Source organism: Amyelois transitella, chromosome 5 (assembly GCF_032362555.1).
Source record: "Amyelois transitella isolate CPQ chromosome 5, ilAmyTran1.1, whole genome shotgun sequence".
In the NCBI taxonomy this organism is placed as follows: Eukaryota; Metazoa; Arthropoda; class Insecta; order Lepidoptera; family Pyralidae; genus Amyelois; species Amyelois transitella.
Genome location: NC_083508.1, coordinates 7,356,089 through 7,368,424, shown reverse-complemented (window position 1 = coordinate 7,368,424; position 12,336 = coordinate 7,356,089). Strand labels below are relative to the sequence as shown.

General features: G+C 35.4%; 3 protein-coding genes across 3 annotated transcripts; 1 reads left to right on the top strand and 2 right to left on the bottom strand.

Annotated features, from left to right (window-relative positions):
- Positions 1-22: 22 nt before the first annotated feature.
- Positions 23-3,054, bottom strand: LOC106131884 (T-cell immunomodulatory protein). The gene is made up of 2 exons (XM_060954871.1): positions 1,493-3,054; positions 23-1,307 (listed from the first exon to the last, which is right to left on the bottom strand). The coding sequence occupies exons 1-2, from the start codon at positions 2,838-2,840 to the stop codon at positions 877-879; spliced, it is 1,779 nt and encodes a 592-aa protein (XP_060810854.1). The 5' UTR covers positions 2,841-3,054; the 3' UTR covers positions 23-876.
- A 448-nt stretch (positions 3,055-3,502) lies between these two features.
- Positions 3,503-5,396, top strand: LOC106131797 (MOB kinase activator-like 4). The gene is made up of 4 exons (XM_013331004.2): positions 3,503-3,684; positions 3,772-3,935; positions 4,658-4,867; positions 5,044-5,396. The coding sequence occupies exons 1-4, from the start codon at positions 3,631-3,633 to the stop codon at positions 5,288-5,290; spliced, it is 675 nt and encodes a 224-aa protein (XP_013186458.1). The 5' UTR covers positions 3,503-3,630; the 3' UTR covers positions 5,291-5,396.
- Positions 5,324-8,071, bottom strand: LOC106131798 (ribonuclease P protein subunit p25-like protein). The gene is made up of 4 exons (XM_013331005.2): positions 7,836-8,071; positions 7,547-7,731; positions 6,949-7,068; positions 5,324-6,536 (listed from the first exon to the last, which is right to left on the bottom strand). Exons 1-4 carry the CDS (start codon positions 7,929-7,931, stop codon positions 6,419-6,421), a joined length of 519 nt encoding a protein of 172 aa, XP_013186459.1. The 5' UTR covers positions 7,932-8,071; the 3' UTR covers positions 5,324-6,418.
- Positions 8,072-12,336: the final 4,265 nt, after the last annotated feature.

The following is a 12,336-nucleotide window of genomic DNA, read 5'->3' as shown; positions in this document are numbered from 1 at the left end:
GGACTATCATTAATACAAATAATCTAATAAAAATAATTTATTTTGAATAGAATATTTGACAAACTTTTTGTTATACATCTAGATGAATTTTCTAAGGTGGCTAGCGAGCCTTCTGTTTTATAATGCCAGTTTAAATTTCTTTTGATACAAAACATATTGAGAGCATGTGTCGGTCGGGTCGATAGAGGGATGTTCCATTTATTTGATGACTATGGATGAAGCTAATGAAGGGCCCTGGGAAGGATGTAGTCTGCCTACCCCCTGGGAAAGAGCAGTACTCTGGTTTTCACATAAAAATCAACACGTACCCGCGCGGTGACACTTTTGCTCTACGCCTATATATTAACAATGGAACTAAAGAGATTGCACCCCTAGCAGTATATTATTGAGTCTGTAAGTATCAGGTATATAACTGCGTCTTTGTTTTTGTTTACAACTAAAAATAGCTACAATTATATCACAGAATAAAATGGATTCCTCTCTTCTGTTACATATATACCTACTAACACTTAATTATATCAGCATTAGCATCTTAATATTATAAGCTTAAAAACTATTAGTACCATCAGTACAGTGATAAAAAAAATTTGAAGAAAAATAATGATAAATTGATCATAAATAAAAAAGGTTCATGTTTAGTTCTTCTGCAATTTTTTTACTAGCAGAAAGACGCGCGCATAACTGCCGATCCAAAAAAATATAATTTTATTTGTGTCAATAACTAACCAGTATCCAAATATTTTTTACAAAACTATGGATCAAATTTTTTTATAAGAGAATTTTATTGTAGTTCTAAAGAAGAAAAGGTGTTTTTATTGTATTGTAAAAGAAGATAGTTTTGAATATTAGTGGAGTTTGATTCTAATATGAACTATTTTATATTTTAACATAAGTCTTTTCATCAATCTCTATCACATCTTGCCTATCATTTCTTTCTTTCCAATGTAAATACAGTACAAGCCCTGTTATTACAATAATGATGGCAGTGAGGACAAAAACGCTTTTAAGAATAACTTTGCTGGGTGTAACAAATAATCGAGCCTTCCATTGAGAAGGGTCATAAGGTGGGGAAGGTATAACTACTATTTGAGAATTGGGAATAATCTGAGTCCAGCTTTTGGAGTAACCAGACAGTCCAATGGATAAAGTATCAACAAAATTTGGAGTCCGATCAAGCCCAAATATAGAGTATGGCAGTTGTAGAGCAAAATATGCCGACTGAGGCAACTGTGCACAAACACCTGTCCTGTAAGTGCCCTCCTGAGACCAAGTGTTGTAGCCAATCTTAGGGCCTGGTAAATTAGTGCCTGAAATGATATTGAATTTATATAACAAGTAAAAGAATATTTTTTCAAATCAATTAATCAAGGTGCAAGCAATCTTGCATACTTCAATTTTACCTACCAAGCAATTAAACTCGATTCATGACTGAATCATTGTTTTTATGAAGGTCCTGTAATTAGTATATATTAAGAGTTATGTTTACACTTACCAAACGTGACTTTCCTGTTATATAAGGTTCCATTAATAACTGGTATCTTCTCATTGGTTAATCCAGTCACTACAATAACTTTAATAAAATTTGTGTCATACTCTAGTTCATTTCTAAAAGCATGCATGGTGTATGTGCCGTCTGAGTCATTCTTTTTAACATAAATTATGTCAAGGACACCATCCATGTAAAAGTCATAAAATGTAGCCATTATGACATTTTTCCCAAAAGAATCAAAATTGTCCCACAGAACCTGGTAAGTCCTGTGAAATTTACATCCTGGCATGTTGCATGCTACATTGTGAAAAAGGAAAGCTCTAGTTTCATTGCTATTGACAGGGCAGAGAGTCATCAATATATCAGGATATCCGTCCATGTTGTAATCTCCACTGCGCATTGTTATAGTGTCTAAATAAATTTCATCCCGTGGCGGTGTGAATCTCCACAATGTTCCTTTCCCGTCATTAAAGTCCACTTGTAAATCATGCCATTGCTTATTATCATAGATAAAAATAGTGCTGTTTACACATTCAATATCATAGCACACAGGTATTACCAAAAAGAACTCTCCCGATAAAGCAACATCCATAAAAAGTGCTTGACCATATATAACTGGATGACCCACCAGCAACTCAATACTGTAGTTGTACTGAAACCCTTTAGAATCTTCACTTAGCCATACTTCTATATCTAGGGTTGTGGTCACTAATAAATCAGCAGCATCATCATCATTCACATCCAAGAATGAATGAGAATGTGGTAGTTTTATTTCTTTAAATATTTCAGGTCCCATAGAAATTTCTATTGGAGTTGTTCTAGACTGATTAAATATCCAGAAAACACGTTCATTTCTTGTGTTGATACCAAACAAATCTAGTGTCATATCACGATTGTAATCCAAAACTAAGGGGTGTCCAATTGATATTGCTTTAATAAGTAATGCATCTGTACAGTTTAGACTGGGCATACCACCCCACAAAATTCTTATTTCATGTAAAGTGGATGTTTCATTTTTTATTTGAGTAGTTATCAGAATATCCATATAAGCATCACCATCAAAATCTCCTGGCACTATGCTTGTTAAAAGAATATTGCTGAAATTACAAGCATATAAAGATGGTCTCAAGAAGGGCTCTTTATCATGGGCTAAGAAAACCTGAACGTTAGAACCATTGATGATAAAGAAAGCATCTGTCAGTTCATCAGAGTTGAAATCTCCGAATGCAGCTATCACACCTTCTGTGTACTTGCCAAATGAGCTCTCTGTAATATCGTTCACGTTAAATGCTAAACTGTGTTGTTGTAATATAATGCAAACAATTATAATTCCCCACGTTTTCAGATACATCGTTTAAATTTATGGTTATTCAATAATAACACGGTATAATTTTATGTACGAGACTCAGTGCAAGGAACGAACTTTACCATATCTATATAAATTTAGGAATAGAACAGTCTTATGAATATGACTCGTCTTGTCCAAATGTCCACAAAACAAATCTTGTTTTGTAAAAAAACTTTAATTGTTTATTTAACAATTCTGACAACAATCAACAAAAGATTCATTGATCTTCACGTCATTGTCACTAGTAGTGTTGTCACCACAGATATTAATGGCAGTCAGTTTGTCACTCGACATATGCTCGACATTGATATTCTCTATCGATACGAAATTTATTAAAATAACTAGAGGCCGCCCGCGACTTCGTCCGCATGGAAACCCTATCAATCCCGCGGGAACTCTGGGATAAAAAGTAGCCTATGTGTTATTCTGGGTCTTCAGCTACCTACATACCAAATTTCATGGTAATCGGTTCAGTAGTTTTTGCGTGAAAGAGTAACAAACATCCATACATCCATACAAACTTTCGCCTTTATAATAGTAGTAAAATAATGATAGGGAGTAGATACATTAATGAATTTTCGATGTAAACCAATGACGTTTGAATGAACACATTAGCCACAATGAAGAAAAAATCTTTGTCACTGCCAATAGTGTCAAATGAAGTCAAATCAAATAAAACAAAATGGCTGTTTGTGTCTTACGGTTGCACTCTTTCAATTTCAATCAAAGACATTGAAATCTTACTTATTAAATTTATGATTTCAAACTTACATTTAGGCATTTAACAATAGAAATGGCAGATAGTGTCCAAATATTAAGACGTAATCGTCCTGGTTCGAAAGCCAAGGTAATTCTAGCTCACTTTAATTATTTTCTGTTTGCCAATTTATTACTTCTCTCTGGGCTTTAGAGATTACTCTCACATATTTTACAGGACTTTTGCCGATGGCCTGACGAACCATTTGAAGAAATGGATAGTACTTTGGCTGTACCTCAATTCATCCAACAAACTATACGTCGTGATCCATCTAATCTTGAAGCTATTTTGAAAATGCCTGAAGCTCAAGATGAGGGTGTTTGGAAATATGAACATCTACGGTATGTTTAAAAGTAAAGAGTTGTAAGTACATTTAAAAGACAATAGCATAGGATTGATTGTATTTCAAAGTGTTCCATACAATATTCTGATTGTCAGTACCACTTAATATGAACGTTTTTAGAATACTTACAAGATTTTGGTTTGTCAGGACAACTCAAATATGCATGCTTTAAGTAGTCTTTTTTGAGAAATAATAAAAAAATTAATATATACTGATTGAGTTAGCTTGGAAGTAAGTTCAGAATTGTGTTATGAGATACTAACTTAATGATACTATATTTTATAATAAATACTTAATTAAAAGGTCACTTTTATAATTTTTGATACACTGGCAGTCTGATTCTGATAAAGCAGTGTTTTGTCCTTTGCAATGTGGTTCTTGGCATTATATACAAAAAAGAATAGGACCACTCCCATCTCTTTCCCATTGGTGTCTTATAAGGCAACTAATGGATGGGCTTATAAACTTGGGATTCTTTTTTAGGTGATTGGCTAGCAACCTTTCACTATTTTAATCTCAATTCTATCAATAAGCCAAACAGCTGAACATGGCCTATCATTCTTTTCAAGACTGTTGGATCTGTCTACCCTGCAAGGGATATAGACGTGACTGTATGTATGTCCTTTAGTCACCTCATATAACATCCACGGTAATAAGTTAATATTGTTCTTATTGTACTAAAACATATATTAAACTTATCATTCCTTTAAACTTTTTTAGGCAATTTTGCATGGAACTCAATGGGCTCGCAGTTAGACTACAGAGTGAATGTAAACCAGAGACTTGCACTCAAATGACTGCTACAGAACAATGGATTTTCTTATGTGCAGCTCATAAGACTCCTAAGGAATGTCCAGCTATTGACTATACCAGACACACTCTTGATGGTGCTGCTTGCTTACTGAATAGTAACAAGTATTTTCCAAGCAGGTATGAAAATTATTAGTTGTGCTATTAAATATATGTATGTATTCTATTTATTATTGCCTGAGCATTCAGTTTAAAACAATGAATTTGATTTTCTCATGTTTTAGCCATGGTCTTTTCTTCCTATGCACATTTTATAGATAACGTAAATTTAAAATTAATTTTATTTGAATTTTCAGAGTAAGCATCAAGGAATCTTCTGTTGCTAAGTTGGGCTCTGTATGTAGAAGAGTATACAGGATATTCTCTCATGCATATTTCCATCACCGAGCAATCTTTGATTCCTTTGAGAAGGAAACTCATTTATGCAAAAGATTTACATACTTTGTGACAAAATACTCCATTATTTCAAAGGAAATATTGATTTTACCAAAACTTGATGACGAGACTCCACTGACACAACCTGTGGGTGAATCAGAAGCCTGAGGGTTAAAGAAGTAATTTATTTTACGATTTCCATATGTTTATATTGTGGCATTTATTAAAATTACACTTGTATAAAATATTAATAATAAATATTGGAAATGTTTAAGTTCAGACTTTTGATCATGATCTGACATATGTACAGATGCGACATTTATTTTAAGTAGTTTTGTAGTGAGTAGGTGTGCTATTTAAACTCTTACAGTATGTATATTACAATAATCAAAATTGTAGTAACTTATTTATTGTTAATATTATTCATTGAAATAAGATGCACCTAAAATACCGACACATCTCAGTCTGCTCCAGGTGTCATAAAAATCTACAAATTATATCAGAAACAATTTGGCACAATTTTGTCCAGGCAATTTGCGACAACAGCACATCTCTTTACAGTAGTTATACTACTATAATAAATTGAGACATGGTATTCATTAAATAAGTTGTTGTGAATGAGTAATTCTTTGGAAGAAAGATGATCTAAAAACAACTTTTCATTTGAAATTTGGGAACATTTTCTTATCTTTAATCCAAAGGTGTCGCCTGCTTATTGTGTACTTTGAATACACTTATGATTTATTGTATATTTACCAGACTAAGATCTTGTCTAGATGATTTCCAATTTTTTCATAGGTAACATAATAAGTTTCTTCATAAATCATTAAATTTTAGGTTTAGAAATATTTGTAACCTAAGTTTGTATGTATAATAAGTAATAACTTCTCGAAATATAATTAATAATTTTTGGCAGTATCAATCAATCTATTACTACTTACACCTACCTAGTTAACATTCAACCCAACTGAGACTTTTCTGAATTAATTTGGTATTGTTTCTCCTGGCATTAATCTTCCTCACTTCCATAAAAAAGTGACCAGGGTGTACCTGGGACCGTGATCTTGTATTAGGAATGTCAGGTGTTCATATGAAGCAAGTCTCAACCACCAAAAACTTTGCAGGGGAACTTTACCATATTGTATTGTGGTAACACATCCCATTGCCTGAATGGGCAGATTTCCACAGGATATTTACGTCATTGTCACATGGCCCCATGGATACAAATTTTTTTAATAACAAATTGCATTTCAATACATTTATTTACACTTAACAATACACAAGTACACATTATTTCTAAGAGTTTGTTTGGTTCTTCTTATATTTAAATGGCTTTTTGGATTTATATGTTTGGTTTTGCTTGGGGTTGCTGCTGGATTCTTGCCAGAACTTTTTGCCATTTAAACTTTGGTACCTGAAAAATATTCAGATGTTAAGAATCTATTCTTTAATATTCGAAACTCTTGATCTTTCCATTAACAAAGAATAAATTTCTAACTTATTGTGAATGCCTGTATTCACTTTATAAGTAATTAGGGGTTATTAAGTATTTGTGTAATTCAACACTAACTATAAGTAATGGTATCCTGTATCTAGTGCCCCTAGATACAGGAAATTATAACCTTTACTTAGTTAATTCTGTTTTTGGTGATGTGGTCTATCAGTCTTTAAGACTGTTGGCTCACTCTGTGAGGTATATACATATACATGATTATATGTATGTATGTTTACTTGGGTACAAGGGATAAAGACTTGATTGAATGTATACAATTATGTATCCATTTTGAATTTCTACAATTTATTTGTGTTGATCAAAAAATACATACCCTGATTGTGTTGTATCAGTTAAAGGACTGACTGAGAGCATAATATGAATAACTGGTACTTTTCTGTTCACTACGATTGTTTCAAGACCATCTAATTTTGGTTCCCAATACTCTTCAACACTGCAATATAATAATTAATAAATATATACCTAATATGTTTAGAAGGCAAGTACATAAATATAAAAAATAGGGAAATTGTATAACTTTTTTTATGTATCTCAATGCAATAACATGGAAGTGTGTAACTTGCAATACCTACATACTGAAGAGTACATGTAAAACCCACCATGTGATTTTCTGCATGCATAATAACATCTATCAAAACAAATACAATTACTGAACTATTTATTTAAATAAGTAATTTATGCTGTAAAAACCTTAAAACACCCAGGTGGATCAACAAAGTGAACATAGATTAGGACTAGATATAACACAAATGTTATGCTGCCTGCTGATACCAACCTGCATTACAATTTATTGGTACTAATTGTTTTGGCTTTTTTTTTCTGTATTTATATTCCCAATGGAAAGGATGAGCGATTCTTTCTCAAAATCGAACTGCATACATAAATACATTATATTATTAATAGGAACCAACCTTTTATGTGCAAGTTTTGTAACTTGATGTTCAATGGAAAATTGTCTTTTCAATATTTCAGCACATGAAATAGCTTTAGGAATACCTACTCCTGCTGCAGTCCACACAACAGTAGTAGTAGCTTTATCTTCTAAAATACCAGAAGCGTGAGACAATAGATTGGACATTTTACTGCCTCCTTTGACCTGAAAACATTCAAAAGTTTGTCTTGATTATAACTCATTGCTACCTATTTCGGTCGTAGACTTCGTTGCAAAATTTAAATAGTACAAACAATAGTGATACACACTTGCATCCACAAAAAGTCGTTGGGCAAATCTTTTATAGGTATATTATTGCGCTGAAATTCCTCTTCCACGTTTTTCCCTTTATAGTAATTCTCCATCTCTAATGATAAACTAAACTATGTTAATATATGGCAAATGACTTTAGTCAAGCTATTCACAACCTGTAAAAAAATAACCAACTTAACCTTACAGCCTTACACAAAAATATTTTGCACAAACTTTTTAAACATACAATTCATTGACATTGACACATGTGACTGCCAGCTGACTTTTTTATATTTTGACCTCAGATAATTATAGTGCTGATATTATATCTAATATGTAATATTTATTTATATATTTGTATTATTGTTTTATTTCACATAAGGATTTCCATGTTCTATTCCCTATGTATATCTAAAAAACCTGGTGATTTTTTATAAAATTGAAATAATTTTTTTGTGATTTTGAAACAGTTAACTAAAATTATTATGACGATAATATGTAAATACCTATATACCTAGGTCATAAAAAAATATACATACATAAAATCACGCCTCTTTCCCGGAGGGGTAGGCAGAGACTACCTCTTTCCACTTGCCACGATCTCTGCATACTTCTTTCGCTTCGTCCACATTCATAACTCTCTTCATACAAGCTCGGCGGTTTCGGGTACTTTTGACCTGACCCTTTACCAGGATGTCCTTAATTTGATCAAGATACGTTCGTCTAGGTCTTCCCACTCCGACCTTTCCCTCCACACTCTCCTTGTATATCTGCTTAGTCAACCTGCTTTCATTCATCCTCTCCACATGACCGAACCATCTTAACATACCCTTTTCTATTCCTGTAACTACATCTTCTTTCACATCACAACATTCCCTTATCACGCTGTTCCTTATCCTGTCACTCAATTTCACACCCATCATACTCCTTAACGCTCTCATTTCCACTGCATTTATTTTGCTTTCATGCTTCTTTTGCCATACCCAACTTTCACTCCCATACATTAATGTCGGGACCAACACGCCCCTGTGCACAGCCAGTCGAGCCTTTTTGGATAGTTTCTGACTGCTCATAAAGGCATGCAAAGCTCCATTCACCATGTTCCCCGCGTTCACTCTCCTTTCAATATCACTATCATACTTGCCATCTGATGTAAACTTTGATCCTAGATATACAAACTCTTTCACTTGCTCCACTTTTTCTCCTCCAATCAAAATATTACATGCTGTCATTTCTTTCTCCATTTCAAAAACCAGTGTTTTAGTTTTACTTACGTTCACTTTCATTCCTTTCTCTTTTAAAGCTTCATGCATACAGTTTACCATCTCCTGTAACTCCTCCGCTGATGACGCCAGTATAACCTGATCGTCGGCATAGAGCAGACATTTGACGAGTAACTCATTCATCCTTAATCCACTTTTAGACTCTTTCAAATCTGTCAAACAGCTATCCATAAATAGGTTGAACAGCCACGGTGACGCAACACATCCTTGCCTAACGCCTTTCTCAATCTTAAACCACTCAGTGTGCGCTCCGTTTATCCTGACACAAGCACTCGAATCCTCATATAAGGATTTCAGTGCTCGTATTAAGAGACTGCTCACCCCATGCATAGAAAGTGCTGACCACAATTCATTCCTCTCAACTCTGTCATAGGCCTTTTCCAGATCTACGAATGTGCAATAGACTTTTTGACTCTTGGCCAAAAACTTTTCGGCTATGCACCGCAAGGAAAAGACCTGATCAGTACATCCCATTCCCTTTCGAAATCCCGCTTGAGCATCCCATATTTTGTCATCAGTTTCATTCCTGACTCTATTAATCAATACCTTAGCATACAATTTGCCGACGACGCTAAGCAGGCTTATACCACGATAATTTTTGCAGTCCAGCTGTGACCCTTTTCCTTTGTAAAGTGGCACGATAACAGCCTTACACCAATCTTTTGGTACTCGGCCGCTTCTCCAACACAAATTGAAAAGGCAGTACAACTGACTAGCTACTACGCCTTTTCCTGCTTTAAGCATCTCGACCGACACTCTATCACACCCAGCAGCCTTTCCCGCTTTCATACTCTTAAGTGCTTCCACAATTTCGAACATTTCAATTTCGCCTTCCATCTCATTCTCTTTTTCTTCGCTATAGCAGAAATCTTTCTTATTTCCTTCCTTTTTTTCAAATAAACTTTCAAAATAGTCCTTCCATATCTTTAGTACACATTCTTCTCCTTTCACAACGCTACCATCCTGGCATCTGATCCTAGTCAGCTCTCTGGTTATAGTATTTCCTCGGGCTGACCTTACGGATTTCCAGAATACTTTCAGATTTGACTGAAAGTCTTCTGATAGCCTTTTATCAAAATCCTCTTTATACTCTTCTTTCTTTCTAATCACAGCTTTCTTAACCAAATCTTTCATTTTCTTATATTCCTTACGTGCTTCATTCACATCTTCATCTATAACCTCTTGCATTCTTAAGTTAGCTTTTGCTGCTAACAAATCCAGCCATGCTTTCTTCTTTAATCGCACAAGTTCTTGCACATCTTTACTCATCCACGCATTTTTGTGATTTTTTCCTTTCCTTCTTCTACTTACACCACACACTTCAACAGCTACTTTCACAATTCTTTCTTTAAGTTCCTTCCATCCATCTTCAATATCGCTCATTTCATCTAAATCTTCAAATTCATCCTTCAGTCTATTAATATACTTCTTACCTACATCCATATCTTGCAAATTTTCCACTTTTACTCTTTCCAAAGCGCTGGTTTGCTCCCTTACCCTGTGCCGCCAGCGATTGAAGATACCCCTTATCCGGGATATCACCAGTAAATGGTCCGAGTCAATGCCAGCACCGCGATATGCACGGGTATCCAGCACTTTGTTCTTCAATCTTTCATCTACAATCACAAAGTCTATCATACTTTTTAAAATACCTTCCACTCTTGTGTAGGTGTGGATCTCTTTATGTTGAAACATTGAGTTCGACACAAAAAGATCCCACTCTAGACAAATTTCTAATACACTTCTTCCATTATCATTCACCTTTTCGTCACCAAACGCACCAAGCACCTTTTCATATCCATCACGCTTTACACCCACCCATCCATTAAAATCACCTAACATAATAATCTTCTCATTTGGCTTGGTAACTTTCAATACTTCTCTTACACTATTCCAGAACTCCTCGTTTTCGCTTTTTGCTGATGTTGTACCCCTCGAACCCACATCCCAAGGTGCATAAACACCTAGAACGAAGATCCGAGTGATTCCAACTTTCAGCCTAATCCATAGAAGACGAGGACTGACACACTCATACTCATTCACGCACTCAGCCATTCGTGCAGAAAGAATTAGACCGACCCCTTGACAGCCTCGGCTGGTACTGGAAATTCCAGACCAATACGCCGTGTAAGGGCCGTGCTGCGTCGCGTCGCATCCTTTCCGCTTCGTTTCATTCACGCACAACACATCCAAACGTCTTTCATCCATCATCTGGCATACTTCCTCAATCTTATCCTTCATTCCTCCTCTTACATTCATCGTCGCAAAGCGGCTTTCAGCAGACCGCATACCGCTCCCGCCGGGAACGAGACGTGATGGGGTGCGGACACCATCGCCGCCATTTATATGCTTTTTAAGGTTCATAATGCGATTCCCACGAGACGCTAGGGAAAAATTTTGTCCGCCCCAGCAGAGCCCCGCATGCCAGGGTAAGGCTAGCCATTACCTGGGGGTCGCCCAACCCCATGGCGGAAGTGGCACGCTCGAGACTAGGCTCGCCCCTAGCCATGCATCCATCGGCGCGGCAGACCTTAGATTGGCAGGGATTTACATTAAAGAGGAATCCCAAGTCTATCCCTTAGTCGGCTCTTACGACATCCGTGGGAAAGAGATGGAGTGGTCCTATTCTTTTGTAATGGTGCCGGGAACCACACGGCTTAAAAAAATATATTACCACAAATAATTAAAAACGTTGTAGTAGATATGTAATAAGTAAATGTTTTTAATTATCAGACAATTATTTTAATAAATAAACGCATACATGAATGGTATTTTAATAAAATTAGGTACAAAATTTTGATGATTTCGCTACCTATCAATAGTATGCACATAAGTTCAGCAAGCACACTTTTTAAATCGGCTGTTGTTTTTATATGCAGCCTGGGTGTTTGACGTGCAGCTCGTAATTTTTGCCAAATAATTTTGTCCGTGCTTTCAATTTCACTATTGATTGTTGCATTTTCTTTTTCTGGACGCTAATTATGATCGCGACGATAATTCAGTTGTCTAAATAATAAAATGTTTGGTCATTATTTTTAATGACCTTTTATGTTTCCAAGTTCTTATTACGGATTTTTGAAAATTGTATCCGCGGCTCCCCAGGCATAACACCTAGCCTGGCGGAAGATCTTCCCTTTGGTGGCGGTCGAGCCGAATCATCGCTCCCGCTACATACTATTTGAATCTAAATTCTATCATTAAGCCTAGCAGCTGAACTTGGCATGTCAGTTTTTCA